The following is a 15,703-nucleotide window of genomic DNA, read 5'->3' as shown; positions in this document are numbered from 1 at the left end:
TTAATTGGGAGCTTTTTTGTCTTAGTGATACATAAAATAATGGTGTATGTTGGTACTGCTGGTATCTTGGAGTCAATGAAATGTGGTTAATTTATTCAGTTTAAAGGACTAAGATTATCTTAAAATTGTACTCATCTTACTTTTTGGTTTTATTTATTTTATGAAGTCATTGTGATCATAGATAAATGGTTGTTATATTTTAAATATCCATTCTTAGTAAACTAAAAAAAACTGACACCCCTGTGTTGGTTCCTCCATTTATTTGGGAAATTTTTACTGGCCTGTGAAATTCAGAGATCCAGCAGCCACAAGTCTAGCATAGGGGTGCCTGGGTGGCTCAGTGGGTTAAGCCTCTGCCTTCAGCTCAGGTCATGATCTCAGGGTCCTGGGATAGAGCCCGCATTAGGCTCTCTGCTCAGCAGGGAGCCTGCTTTCCCCACTCTCTCTGCTTGCCTCTCTGCCTACTTGTGCGCACTCTTTCTCTCTCTGTCAAATAAATAAATCTTAAAAAAAAAGTCTAACAAATTTTTAAATTTTCAATTTTTTTAAATTTTATTTTTAGATTATTTATTTATTTATTTGACAGACAGAGAGAGAGACAGACAGACAGACACACACACACACACAGTGAGAGAGGGAGCACAAGCAGGGGGAGTGGGAGAGGGAGAAGCAGGTTTCCCATGGAGAAGGAAGTCCGATGTGGGGCTTGATCCCAGGAGTCTGGGATCATGACCTGAGCTTCAGGCAGACACTTAATGACTGAGCTTCCCAGGTGCCCCTTATTTTTTATTGTTAAAGAAAGATTTTATTTATTTATTTATTTTACAGAGAAAGAGTGCTAGCAGGGGGAGCGGCAGGCAGAGGGAGAGGGCAAAGCAGACTTCCCACTGAGCGGAGAGCCTTACAGGGGGCTTGATCCCAGGACCTTGGGATCGTGAACTGAGCCAAAGGCAGATACCTAACTGACTGAGCCACCCAGGTGCCTCTATCATCCTCTTCCTCCTCCTCCTCCTCCTCCTCCTTCTTGTTGTTGTTGTTATTATAATTATTATTTTAAAAGATTATTTATTTATTTATTTATTTAACACACACAGAGAGAGAGAGAGAGAGAGAGAGTTATCACAAGTAGACAGACAGGCAGGTAGAGAGATGGGGGAACAGGCTCCCCGCTGAGCTGAGAGACCAGTGTGGGGCTTGATCCTGGGACCTTGAAATCATGACCTGAGCCTGCCTAACCCACTGAGCCACCCACGTGTCCCCCCATCTCTTGTCCCCCCCATATTTTGACTACAGGTTAATTTTTCTAGTTTGAATAGGTTTCACAGAAATGAATGCCAGTAAAATACTAGGTGCTGACAGTGTGCTTTCATTTGGTTTTATATTTTTTGCTTCTGTTTGTCCCTTGTTACTTTGCCTTAACAAATCCCATGGAATTAAGTTTACTGTGTCAATAGTCAGGTACCACCTAAGGAAGAATGGTATAAAAAATTTTATGACTGTTGGTCATTCTTTATGTGGGATACTTTGAGCCACACTAGAACGCTTTTCTAACCAAAAATGTCTTTTTTTTAGCTTGCCTTGGTGTCTGAAGTTTTTTAACTATTAGCCATTCTTTGTGTTTGAGACACTGACAGAAGCTCCATGAAGGCAGACATTGCATTTGTCTTTTTTTTATTGCTATAACTATAGCATCCATTCCACTTCTTGGCACATAAATAGGTGTCCCATAAACATTTATTCAATTAAAAAATGAAGGCAAATCTTATTTATGACATTAAAACATTGTTAGTCATAGTTAAGACCATGATGTGCTAATTTATTTAATAGAAGAGACGAGCTTATAGAACACATGATTTCTGTTCAGAGTGAGCAGACCACTAAAATTTTTTGTTTGCAAATAAGAATAGGAAGAGCAAACCAATGAGAAAAGTGTAGAAAACCATTTTGGCTTACTTCATTACATGTCTTAGAATGGTTCTGTTAACAAGTTGCATAGGAAAAGCATTGCTGAGGAGGGGTGTGTTTATGTGTGTATGTGTATGTATGTTTAATACCTCTGTAGTTTTGTCACCATGAGAATAAATTTCCTTGTGAAATTGTCCAACTCAAGTAGGATAGAAGCAGAAGTGTTGTTAATTTGCATCACAGTAAATACAGCCCATTATTTATTGTCTGTTTCCTAAGGAAGTACCTGAAGCATTGATCCTCTGGGAACCTACTTTTAATATCTTGTCCAAAGAAGTAAATACCCATTTATCCTTCTCAGGGCAAAGTGACATAGCCATTAGTTTTACTAGGATTTAACAATATTCCTGATTTTTCTGCTCATCAGTGTGTCTTCAAATCCAGTGATATTTGAAATACAAATCATATTTTGTTCATCATCTTCATGTGTTAAGGATACCATATTGCCAAGTATCAGTCTCTCTGGAAGAACTCAAATTCATTTTTTAACTTGATATTTTATAGATCAGCAATTAAGCAGCCATAATAAATAAATATGCTCAGTTGTCTTATTCAAAGACAATTAAGAAACTTGGAGTTTAGCTTTTACCTTAGGAACCTTTTAAGGAAATTGGTCCTAGCAATAGAGTGGCTAAATTGGGAGATAATATGTTCTTTGCTTTTATCCATTATTCATTTTATGTTTTGTAAACTTCCTGTATGTAGAAATATTTAGAGCAATACTTGTACTTTTAAGTTAATACAGAGTTTATTTGGCAGCTAAAAATTTACATTGAAAATCTGAACTTTGGGGCGCCTGGGTGGCTCAGTGGTTAAGCCGCTGCCTTCGGCTCAGGTCATGATCTCAGAGTCCTGGGATCGAGTCCCGCATCGGGCTCTCTGCTCAGCGGGGAGCCTGCTTCCTCCTCTCTCTCTCTCTCTGCCTGCCTCTCTGCCTACTTGTGATTTCTCTCTGTCAAATAAATAAATAAAATCTTTAAAAAAAAAAAAAAAAAAAAAAAGAAAATCTGAACTTTTTTCCATGAGTTACTAATGAGTTTATGTAATATAATGGTTTTTGGAATTGTTCTTAATTTTAAGTTATTAAAATAAACTACATTGTTTGCTGAAATCGGAAGTTTTTTTGTACTTTGGCATTTTATAGATGGGCTGTTCATTATAAACTTGACTTGTTTCTGTATTTAGTCCTAAATATATACAGAGGGATAACCAAGTCAGTAGATGTTTAATGTCAGTGGATATCAGGGAAAAACAAATTAGAAGAAATAAAGGGATATTATTTCATACCTATCATTTTGCCAAAAAAATTAAAAGTTCTGTCAGTATCAAATATTGATAAGGATGAGGGGAAATGGGAATTTTTAACCATTGCTGATGTTGGAGAAATATAATTTAAACCAAAACCTCCATTTCAGAAAAACCTCTCTTCAGAGGCAGAAGAGAAAGAAAATAAGCATTGAGCCAGAATGTGAAGCACATCACAGTCAATCTGCTAAGAGATTTCAGAGATCTAAAGAGAGCTCACCCTTTTAGATGGCCAGATACAACCTATTACATACATGTTCTCAAGATAAATTGTAAGTAGTGCTCAAGTCAGAGGACTTGATAGCAACATTTCTCACACATAGTTCATTCTAAATCAGTTGGTAATTGCGATGACCATATGTATTTGTAACTGGCTAAAAATAAACTTGTGTTCTTATGATAGGAGGTAATTTTGCAACTTGGAAGTAGATGATCAGCTAGTTAGGTTCCTGTCTTCCCACAAAAACTGGCAGAAAGGGGCACCTGGGTGGCTCAGTCATTAAGCATCTGCCTTAGGCTCAGGTCAGGATCCTGGGGTCCTGGGATTGAGCGCTTCCCTGCTCAGTGGGAAGCCTGCTTCTTCCTCTCCCCCTGCCCCTGCTTGTGTTCTCTCTCTTGCTGTGTGTGTCTTTCTTTTTTTTTTATTTTTATTTATTTTTATTTTTTTATTTTTTTTTAAGATTTTATTTATTTATTTGACAGAGCGAGATCACAAGTAGGCAGAGAGGCAGGCAGAGAGAGAGGAAGGGAAGCAGGCTCCCTGCTGAGCAGAGAGCCCGAAGCGGGACTCGATCCCAGGACCCTGAGATCATGACCTGAGCCGAAGGCAGCGGCTTAACCCACTGAGCCACCCAGGCGCCCTCCGCTGTGTGTGTCTTTCTCTATTAAATAAATAAATAAATAAAAAATCTTAAAAAAGAAAAAAAAACTGGCGGAAAGAGGGTGCTATCTCCTTTGGTGCAAATCACATTTCAGAGTCCTGGGTTGCTGCTTAGAAGCTTGCTTGCTTGCTTATTTATTTATTATTTAAAGTAAGCTGTTTACCCAATAGGGAGCTTGAACTCAGGATCCCCAGATCAAGAGTCACATGATCTACTGAATGAGCCAGCTTAGGTCCCTAGAAACTTATGTAGCTTTTAAAAACATTTACATATATTTCAAGAGATAGAGAAAGAATTTACGATTGCAAGTTTTCTAGAGAAAGTGATCTAAGACGATTGTGTTCTAAGACAAATCTCTTCCTTTACTTTTATTTTAAGTAGGCATCATGCCCAACGTGGAACTCAAACTTACAACCCTGGGATCCAGAGTCTCAAGTTCCACTGAGTGAGCCAGCCAGGGCCCCCATTTTCCCCTAATTTTTAACAGGAAAACTTCTCATTTTTTGCCCTTACACTGATGGGTAAATTGATCTGCCACTTCAGTGGGCAGTTTGCAGTGTTCTGGCGATCCAGTACTTTTATTCGTGGTTAAACCCCAGAAGAACTCTTTTTTTTTTTTAAAGAGTTTATTTATTTATTTGACAGAGAGAGATCACAGTAGGAGAGAGGAAGGGAAGAGATCACAGAGAGAGAGGAAGGGAAGCAGGCCCCCTGCCGAGCAGAGAGCCCGATGTGGGACTCATCCCAGGACCCTGAGATCATGACCTGAGCCGAAGGCAGCGGCTTAACCCACTGAGCCACCCAGGCGCCCCCAGAAGAACTCTTAAAACATTTTTTCTTTATTCATTTGAGAGGAAGAGAGAGGGAAAGCAAGTGAGTGTGGTTGGGAGGAGCAGAAGGAGAGGGAGAGAGAGAGAATCCTTAGCAGACTTCCCACTGAGCATGGAGCCTGACACAGGCTCTATCCCATGATCCTGAGATCCTGACCTGAGTGGAAATCTGGAGTTAGTTGCTGAACCGACTGAACCAAGCAGGCTGCCCCCAGAAAAGCTCTTAATACATGTTTATAAGACACTTGTAACATTGCATATTAGCAGTGAAACAGTGGAAACAACCAAGTGTCTGTGAAGAGAATGAATAGATAAATTTTGGTGTATTTACACAGTATAATACCGCATTAAAGTGAGTGAACTAGAATTATACAATCAGCATGAGTGCCTGTTATCAGTAATGTTGTGTACTAAATCAAATTATGGAGGAACATGCACAGTATATTTATGTAGTATTTAAAAACATTCAGAACAATACGTATGCAGAACAATGCATATTTTTATGGGTATATACATTAATAAAAATATAATGCAATGATAATCACCAAAATCAGAAAGTGATTTTGATTTCCCTCTGAGGAGGAAAATGTATAATGGGATCAGCAAGGTTTTCAAGTGTGTCTGTAATATTTTATTTCTCAATAAAGGAAGATCTTAAGTAAAGAATACTAAAATTTAGGTTTTTGGGGTACTGGGTACATGGATGTTTGTTTTATTATTATCTAGATTCTTCTGTAACGTTTAAATATTTTACAATTAAATGCATAAAAAAAGAGAGCCAGAGGAAAAAAGCTAATGGTAAGGATCTAGTAAAAAGGGACAAGTTTGTGCAGGAGAGTAGGACAATTAGAGGAGCAGTCCTTGAGAAGACAAACAATGGGACCCAGTGGAGAAAGAATTTGTTTGACTTTTGATAGGAGTAAGGTCAATGTGTTGACACAGGAGAGAAGGCAAAATAAATGGTAAGAAGAGGAAGTACTTCTCTTTTGAATTTAGGGTGACTAATGTCCAGGTTTGCCTGTGACTAAGAGGTTTCCCTAGATGCAGGACTTTCAGTGCTAACACTGGGAAGGTCCTTGGCAAATTAGGGTGGTTGGCTATCTTCTGATTTTCCTTGACAAAATGAAAAACCATGATCATATGCTGGGAGTGAGAGGGGAATGAGGCTTTAAGGTAAAATGAGAAGCTATATGAAGTAATTACCTTAAGGCTGCGAGAGCAAGTTCACGAGGTTAATGTGGTATGATTTCTGAGCTTTGCTAAGGGTCTGCAATTTATGGGTATAATTTTAAAGTTCATATGGTTGTGTTTGTCATTTCATTCAGTTGAACAAGTGAAGATACTGTGTGTGACTGTGGGGGAGAAAGAGGAGCAAGAGTGAGGGCACAGGTGAGGAAATGATTCAGAGTGATGGAACAAGTCTCAGGCTGGGTAAGAGGGGAAGAAGAAAGGAGAGGAAAGATGGTGGGGAAAGTAACTCAGAATCTGTTGGCAATCACCAGACTTCTAGAAGTGAACTGGGAAGATAGGCAGTGAGGAGAGTGGGATGCTTGAATTGAGATTTTTGACATGGCATAGTCACTGATTATCAATGTGATCATCAGAGTAGGGGCTGGACTGGATAGAAGGAAAGGTTTTGGGTATGGGAGTGATCACTCTGTGGATGTGATTTTAGTGATTAAGGCAAGTTTTGGTGCTCTGTAAACAGTCACTCAGGTGTTCTCTTTTCATATGCCTAGAGTCTTTTGTTTCTTGTTTTATTTTGTTTAAACAGTGCCTCAAATTATAGATCATATTGTTGTTCTGGAATGAAGATGGTTGTCAGTAAGTAAATGGATAAAAGCAAATTTTGTTTAATCAGTACATGGCCTTCTCTATGGCTTGCTTAATAGTTGGTTAAGTATCAAACATTAACATACAAACTAATGATCCCAGTGCCCATTAAGCTATTTTAGTCCCAAATAAGTTCGATAAGGATTTTGTGTCCTGTATGGTTGTATATAGTACATTTCTCTGCTAACTCCCATTTCTTTCTTTCTCTTTTTATAGGACCGCAGCTGAATGCACAGCTAGAAGGTTGGCTCTCACAAGTACAGTCTACAAAAAGACCTGCTAGAGCCATTATTGCACCGTAAGTTTTAAGGGTCTTTACCAGAATATTTCATATATTAATTATTAATATAGAATAGTATCTACCGATGGCTCTAAAAATTTAATAAATGCTGTATTTTGAACTGAAGAAATTATATTTAGTGATTTTCATGATTTCTTTGGCTTTCACTTTAACTCAAGGATAAAGGAATTGGCTATTTTCTCAGGTGCAGTAATTTTAAAATTTATTTTTTGATAACAAAACTGACTTTCAAAACAGAAGGTAATTTGCAGTATATAAACTTGGTGATTTCAGATTGATATAAATGACTAAGTTCTGTTTTAAATAGTAAAAAGATCTACTTTAATTCAGCTAAATTTTTCCTTATAATGAAAATTATAAATTATAAATTATAGCCTGGGTGGCTCAGTTGGTTGAGTGACTGCCTTCGGCTTAGGTCATGATCCTGGAGTCCTGGGATCAAGTCCCACATCGGGCTCCCATCTCCATGGGGAACCTGCTTCTCCCTCTGACCTTCTCCCCTCCCATGCTCTCTCCTACTCTCAGATAAATAAAAAATACCTTAAAAAAAATAATGAAAAAGATATGTTAAACAATACCATGCAATATGGAATAGCGATCAGATATTTGGAGAAGGGGTAGCTTTTTTTTTGTTTTTAATGAAGAAAATCTGTGATTGTTTTGTCTTTGAATCTTAGAAGGCATTCTAGAACTACAGACTAACAAATACAATTAACAGTGTGTCTGTAAGTGATAGGATTTCAGTTCATTTTGATTTGGTTTCCAGTGCTAACTTTCAAAACACATGTTAACTGTCTTCCGAGAAGAGTAAAGGTTGGAGTTTGTCCCATTTCTTTCACAGCAGTGTCTTTTATGTAACTTCTGTTGAATTAGGTTTGGTGCCCTGATAAATAAAAAATAGTGAAAATAAAAGCATCTACATATTGAAGAATATGAGAATTAAATAAGTAAATACAAACATAGAGCCTACATTAATGTCTGTCACAGAACAAGTATTCCATAAGTGTTAGGTAATTTAATGTGCCAAATGTTTTGTTAAGTGGTCCATTTGTGTGATCTGACTTAATCTCATTTAATAGATACAGGAGGCTGACTGTACCACTTACATGATATGTGACATACAAGTAACTTAATCTCTTATGCCTTTGTCTCATTGTAGAATTGGAATATTAATAATACCTCCATGTAGTTTTTTGATGATTAAATGAGTTAATCTTTATTAACTTATAGCATAGTAACTTAAGCTATTATTTATTTAGTCATTCAGCAAATATGTACCCAACTAAATGCCAGGTGTTCTTAATGCTACTTTTTATTTTATTGAGGTTTTTGGGGGAGGTTTTATCTTGTTCTTTTTGGCGGGACATTTTCCTGTTTTCTCAGTTTGCTTGACTCTGTGTTTCTATGCATGAGTATTCAAAGAATGGCCTCCTGTAGCAGATGAACCTTATCTTTCAACCTTGCCCTAGCTCTTGGTTTTCTCTGAAACCTTTGTGATGTTCTAAGCAGCCTGATTTATTCCTGATAAGTCCCAGTTGTTGAGAGTGTGCCAAGACTTGTCAGTGTTCTGGGGGGTGGATCTCAAGCAACCCCCAGTTATATAGGCTGATTGGAAGCCAGACCCTCAGGCAGCAGGTTTTAAAATATGTAGGCATATATAGTCCTGTAGGGCTGTAATTGTACACCCTGTTGGCCTCCAGACCAGGTGATCTAAAGGTGTCCTCTGGGTGACAGTGACAAAAACCAGGGCTTTAGATGAGTATATAAGCTCCTTTTTGGAGGTTCTGGCGAAATGTAGCGAGGCTTAGGGAGAGTGTAAAGATGGTGTCCCCTGGCTCCCTTTTCCTGAAAGCACCTCCACAGCCTCCAGATATGTAGCTGATGTGAAGTGTGGTGCTCAGGCTGAAGCTCTGGGCAAGTAAATAGGCCTGTTTCACAGAAAGACTAGGGATGTTTTTCAAAGTACTGTCTCTGTAGTGAATTGTCTCTCTGATTGTTACAGCCCTTTTGGACCCAGGAACGCAGGTCCCCTGGCCACCAGAGCAAGTGATCAGTGTCCCCTGTGTAGATAGCATATGCCTGCCAGCTTTAGCAGGCCCATAGGGGAGCACATGGCTCGTGCAGGCACAGCTTTCACATGGGCATGGGGGAGCAAAGGGGTGGGTTACCCTGTTGGTGCTCTCAAGGCAGAGGGAGAGAACCATAAAGTCCCTGCCAGTGCCTCTGTCCCTGGAGAGAGGTCCAACAGGCCCCTGCCCCTCTGACAGATGCTGTAGGATTAGCCAGTGAAACTCCTTCATGTAGTCTGGGCGCTTTTCAAATTGCTGCTTTTGTGCTGGTTTCCAGGGTGACTAAGTCTGCATGTGAGCCGTTTAAGAGAAGTATCTCAGTTTCCTACAGCCCTTTGGGTCTGTATGTGAGCCGTTTGGGTCCTGGATGTGAGCCCTGTTGGTGTTCAAAGCCAGATGTTTTGGGGGTTCATCTCTCTGTTACAATTCCCAAGGATTGGGATACTTGATGTGAGGTATGAACCCTTACTTCCTCAGGAAAAAAACTGCATTTGTGAGATTCCTCCTGATTGTGGGTCCCCATGCCAGGGGTGGGATTTTGAGGAGACTGCATCTTGCTTCTCCTTCCCAGCTTGGCCCTTTTACCATTTGCTGAGGGTCTTTTCCATAGGGGATTGTTCGATTTGTGGCAGTAGATTTGGTGTGTCCATTGGGTGTGAGTTTAGTGTATTCCTCTGCTGCCATCTTGGACTACCTCCCAGTGCTGCATTTTGCATAAACTAAAATTGCTACTTTCATGGTGCTTACATTTTAGTACTTGGGAAACCAGACAGTAAACAAATAATTACAGGCATATATCAAAGATAGTGTGTGTTTGGTTCCAGACCACTGCAATTAAATGAATATTGCAATAAAATGAGTCAAATGAATTTGTTTCCCAGTATGTAAAAGTTATGTGTATACTGTAATGTATTCTATTAAGTGTACAACAATAGCATTATGTCTAAGAAAACAGTGTATATACCTTAATTAGAAAATATTTATTGCTAAAAAACCTTATCAGTGAGTTAAAACATTATCAGTTAATCACTGACAATGGATAGCAATAACAAATAATAGTAATAATAATAATTATTATTATAAAGTTTAGACTTTTGCAGGAATTACCAAAATGTGATAGAGACAAGAAGTGAGCAAATATTGGAAAAATGGTGCCGATGAACTTGCTGATTCAAGGTTGCCACAAACCTTCACAGCTTGTAAAAAACAACAACAATGCAGAATCTGTGTAGCCCAGTACAGCAAAGCACAATAAAACGAGGCATGCCTGTATGTTCTATATCAGGAACTAATGGATGCTAAGAATAATAAAGCTGATAAGAGGATAGAGAGTGACAGTATGGGTAGAGAGGTGCTCGTCTATATAGGACAGTAAAAAAATGTGGTGATAAGGTAACATTTGGGCCTAAATAATAAAACAGAGAGGTTCTGCCGATATCCAGGGAAAGTGTTTTCAGGTCGAGGAATAGCAAGTACAAAGGCTCTGCAGCAGGATATGCTTAGTGTAGAGGAAAAGCAAGGAGGACAGTGTAGCAGCGGTGACGTGTACAAAGGGAAGAGGAGTGGATGAGGTTGGCTAGATCATGAGGAGGCTTTGTAGGCTATTAAAAAAACCTTGGTTTTTATTCCAAGTGAGATGGCAACTCATGAGAAATTTTGAGCAGAAAAGTGACATGACTTGACTTAGGTTTGAGAAAGATTGTTCTTGCTATTGTATGGATGGTCTGTTTTGTGGAAACAGTCTAGGAGACTTATTATAATAGTACAAGAGAGAGATGACAGTGGCTTTGGTTGGGGGCTAGTGGTGGAGGTGATGAGAAGCAGTGTACTCTGGATATTTTACAAAGTAGGATCAGTAAAGTAAAATAAGAGTCAGAAATGGCTCTTGAAACTGGAGATACGGAATTGGTTTTATACTCATAAGGGACAGATGGGGTAGAGGTGGGAAGTAGACTTTAAGGTGTTTATGTAGAATTTAGGATTGTATTTTGACCTTTGTAAATGTTGAGATGCATATTTATATATCTGTAAGTGGAGATTTCAAATGGGTAGCTAGTTGTATGAATCTGGAGTACAGAGAAGAAGTGCCAGACTGTGTTGATAAATATATATAGTATATATGGGGTATATATATAGGTATATACATATAGATATATATAGGTATATATGGGTGTGTGTGTATGTGTGTGTTTGTGTGTATATATATATATGATACTTAAAGTCTAAACAGGCTGTGGTTGCCTAGTGAAGAAAATTTGGACAAGAGAAGAGGTTCAAAGACTTAAGCCCTTAGACAAACTAATTTTATTTAGAGATCAGGGTGAAGATGAGCATTTGCAATGGAGGTGCTAAAGGAGGAACAGTGGGACAGGAGGAAAACTAAGAGTGAGTGGTGTCTGTAGGAGGCAAAATGATGGAAATTTTTTCCTCAGTGAGGAGAAAATTAATTAGCTGTGTCAAGTTCTGCCAATAGGTCAAATAAGATGAGGATTGAGAATTGAAGATTGGATTTGGCAATATGGAGATCACTGGTGGCCTTGATACAAACGATTTCTGTGGAGATGAAAGCGCAATTGCAGTGGGTTCGAGAATCAGAAAGGGAAATAAAGTGAGGATAGTTTATTTTGTTGTTTTGTTTTAAGATTTTATTTATTTGAGAGAAAGAGAGCATGAGCGGGATGAGGGAAGGAGAGAAAGGGAGAGAGAATCTCAAGCCGTCTCTGTGCTGAGCGTGGAGATCAACACAGGACTCGATCTCATGACCCTGAGATCATGACCTGAGCCAAAATCAAGAATCCAACACTTAACTGAGTCACCCAGGTGTCCTGAGGGTAATTTTTTTTTTTTTAAAGATTTTATTTATTTATTTGAGAGAGAGAAAGGGAAGGGGCATGAGCATAAGTGGCGGAGAGGCAGAGGGGGAAGCAGACTCCCCTCTGAGCAAGGAGCCTGATGTGGGACTTGATCCCAGGACCCTGCGATCATGACCTGAGCTGAAGGCAGACACTTAACTGACTGAGCCACCCAGGTGCCCCAGGGTAATTTTTTTTTTTTTAAATGAACTTTTCTGTAAATCAAGGGAATAGGGCACATGGAATATGTTGTCAGGTGAGAAATTTTACTTAAGGTGGGAGATATTAAAGTGTTTATAATATAGATGAAATGATCCAGTAGAGAAAGAAAAATTGATGCGGGAATAAAGGGGGAAGTTTGCTTAATCCTTAGTTGGGTGAGAAACAATGGGTTAATAATCATCTCTTTATAGTAACTCATGACATAGGGTCTATGTCATTCTCATCACTTTGCTGGTATTTGACTATTGTAGGTGACCTTCCTAGTTAGAACTTGTTTCAAATGTGGGAGGTGTGCTAAACAACATATAATTAAGTCAAGGTTAGTTATTCATGAAAATGTAGCTAGACTTGTTTCCTTTTTATAGTTAGCTCTAAGTTGAAATTGGCAGTGGCCTGGGAAATGAAATGTTTGAGTCTAAGTTACAAATATATTGATTTGTAAAGGATTTCCAAGTTACCTTAAGTTTTAAAATGAGTATTTGAAAATAGTTTTGGGTTTGGTGTGCATGTTTCTGTTATATAGCGACTTTGTAGTTATGTTTATGCATATATAATGCAGTTTCCATTTTGTTAATGTATGAAAACTTTAAATATAGTCAAGTTTATCTTATTATGTGGTTTTCCTTTCCAGAGGAGGTTTTTTTTTTTTTTGGTTTTGTTTTTTTTCGGTTTGGTAGAAAAGCAACAACAAATACTTTATTGTTCTTTAGGCACAAAAGGGTCTTTGTTAAGAACATGCTTATTTAGTAATTAGAAAACTTAAAATTTTAAGATTCTACTTTTATTTCAAATAAACATTTTTTTTTTGAAAGATTGTATTGTTGAGTAATCTCTACACCCAACACGGGACTCAAACATGCAACCCTGACATCAAGAGTTGCATGCTCTAGTGTCTGAGCCAGCCAGGCACGCCTGAAAAACATTCTTTAACTTTTATAAAATTTGGCTTTCTTGGACCAGCTCTTCTTAGATTTTTGCCTTCATGGGCATAGATCATGTAAAGGGAGCCTTAAATAACAAACAACTCAGAACCTAGACAGCATACTTTTAAAAGTGCTTAAACAGATTGCTTATTTGTATATTGTATATAGATGTAGATTAAATAATGTCATTAAAGAATAAATATTGACCCATAAACCACCTATTGATCAATCTTAATGATTCTCATCTATATGGCATTTAGGCAGGTGTAGTTGGGGGATTAAAAAGAATTTAATTTGATTTAAAAATGTCCTTTGGTTTAATTTAGGACTTTACTTGTCTTGAGGTATAGGAAACAGTATGTTGCCCAGGGATATATATTGAAATAATCTCATGAACTGGAAGTTCCAGAAGCCTTCCTACTATGACTGTCAGACACCTTCATGCCACAATTGTTGTTTATCTTGCAGTATGCAGGAATAACTCAGCAGCCCTTAGAATGGAGCTGGACATTAAGTATGTATCATTTAAGAGACCTCTTATTGAATATAAAAATGTAATCAGATAATTAGGAGCGGGCTTACTTATACTATAAAGCAGATACTATGGATATTGTAGCTGTCCTCATACATTTAAACTAGAGTTTTATTTTTTTTTTAGTAGTGAACTTAGTTGAAATAGTATAAAGGATACTTTCACTTTTCATTGTGTACCTTTCTCTATTATTTGACTTTTTTATACTGTGTGCAGTTATTACTTTGAACATAAAAATTATTAAAAAAAATTAAAAGCTAGGAAACATTTATATGGAAGACCATTTTACGTAGAGTGAAGTTCACCAGTTCAGCTCTATTGGTGTATATGGTGAAACAATGAATCTTTATAAATCATGTAGTTAATTTAAGTTACTGGAGATGTGTAACTTGTTTATTTCTAGTCCTTCTTTATTTTAAGCAGTAGATTATTCATGGCAGTATCTCAGGTCCTGCCTATTCTAGCAGTAAAACAATCTAGATGTGCAACATTGTGGTTAGTTTATTCTTACTTGACTTGAATAACTTTAATAACTTTCCTTAGTTCATAGTATTGTTCACTTAATATTTGTGAGATTCATTTTGTAAAAATAAAATATTCTGCACAATGACTTTCTAACCTGAACATTTCAGGGGAATATAATCATCTAGTATTTTTTTATGAAGCAGAAATCTTGAGGGCCCCCAAGGAGTGCCTATGAAAATAAAAGAAAAAAGACGAGATGCAGTGAAACAGAATGGGGAGTGTCAGTGTGAGGCTCCTGCTTCTGGAAACTGCTTAGAGCCATTGTTGTTCAGGTGGTTCCCATAGGCTCACAAGTGTTTTTAAATTTACTTTCTAGCTTTCTAGATCATAGCTTACCTTAGGTAGATCTTGTAGACTTATTGCTGCAGGAGAGAATTTCATCTGGTCCAGTCTTCTCATTTCATCTACTTCAATCTTTTTATTTTGCATTTTTGCTGCTATTAAGAACTAGGACTATGAGAACCTGATTTTGTTGAATCCAGGTTTTTTTTTTTTTTTTTTTTTAATTGTTCTCCATATCCTCTTTGATGAAAAGTCTCTCATAGAACGAGTGGTAGACTTTTGGCACTCACACTTTATGCTATTCACCTGTAATCTTGAAGGTTTCGGGATGAACAAGTGAAAGTCCATGTCATGTAGTATTTGGGAATTTTCCTGACATAGGAGTTTAAATTATACCCACACTGCAAGGTTGCTGTGTGGGAAACTGTCCTTTAACCAGCAAATGACCATGGATGATGCCTTGCTTCCTCATTTGATTGCATTTCTGTGTGGGGCACAGAAGGTTTGGAAAATTAGGAGCTGGACTTCAAGATATAAAGTCTGCTGTGAAGGAGTAAAGGGAGAAGCAGAATTACCCTGTGTTACAAGAAGGATCAGTTTTTAGAGGCATGGTTTTGGTCTAATGAGAAAGTGATAGATATTAAAGTATAATTTTGAGATTGCCTTCATTGAGGTTACACTGGGAACCAGAGTGACCTGGAAAAGCTAGCAGGAATGACTTTGCATTAAGGTTTTAAGAGCCTGTGAAATACTGATTGGGATACACTTTTACAGTGTATATTCAATTATCTGTAGAGCTCACATTTTCATTGCTCTTCTGACAGTAATGCATAAAACAAAGAAACCTTAGATGTTCTCTTAGTGAAGCCTCTTTTATTATATGTGATCCCTTAATGAAACCTTGTTTCCACATGTATTTAGAGTCATAGATTCTGTTAGCAAGAGAGAAGGGTTTAGGAGCAGAGCATCAGTGGAGAGATTTGATGATTATTACAATGGCTCTGTTCATTACCATGTATCTGGGCCAGGATAAAGTAAAGTAGTAGAAATTCTTTCCTTTGGCTATGATCTTGGTCCTTTCATGAAGGAGAGCTTCTCATGATGTGGGTAAAGAAGGATGGTACACTTCATGATTTTTAAAAAAATACTCTGCACTATATTCTTTTTTTTTTGTGCTACCTAA

General features: G+C 37.8%; 1 protein-coding gene across 2 annotated transcripts in view; it reads left to right on the top strand.

The window, feature by feature from the left end:
* The window catches only part of MEMO1 (mediator of cell motility 1), a 116,387-nt gene that overhangs the window by 46,990 nt on the left and 53,694 nt on the right, over nt 1-15,703 (top strand). For both annotated transcript variants that reach the window (XM_045079276.1, XM_045079275.1), the window contains one exon: nt 7,031-7,112. In XM_045079276.1, coding sequence (XP_044935211.1) covers nt 7,031-7,112 — 82 coding nt within the window. The remainder of the gene's footprint in view (nt 1-7,030; nt 7,113-15,703) is intronic.

This window comes from Mustela putorius, unplaced genomic scaffold (assembly GCF_011764305.1).
Source record: "Mustela putorius furo isolate JIRA1106 unplaced genomic scaffold, ASM1176430v1.1 tig00000281_pilon_pilon_pilon, whole genome shotgun sequence".
NCBI classification, from domain to species: Eukaryota; Metazoa; Chordata; class Mammalia; order Carnivora; family Mustelidae; genus Mustela; species Mustela putorius.
Note: the sequence above shows the minus strand (reverse complement) of the source record. Positions and strands in the feature narration are given on the sequence as shown.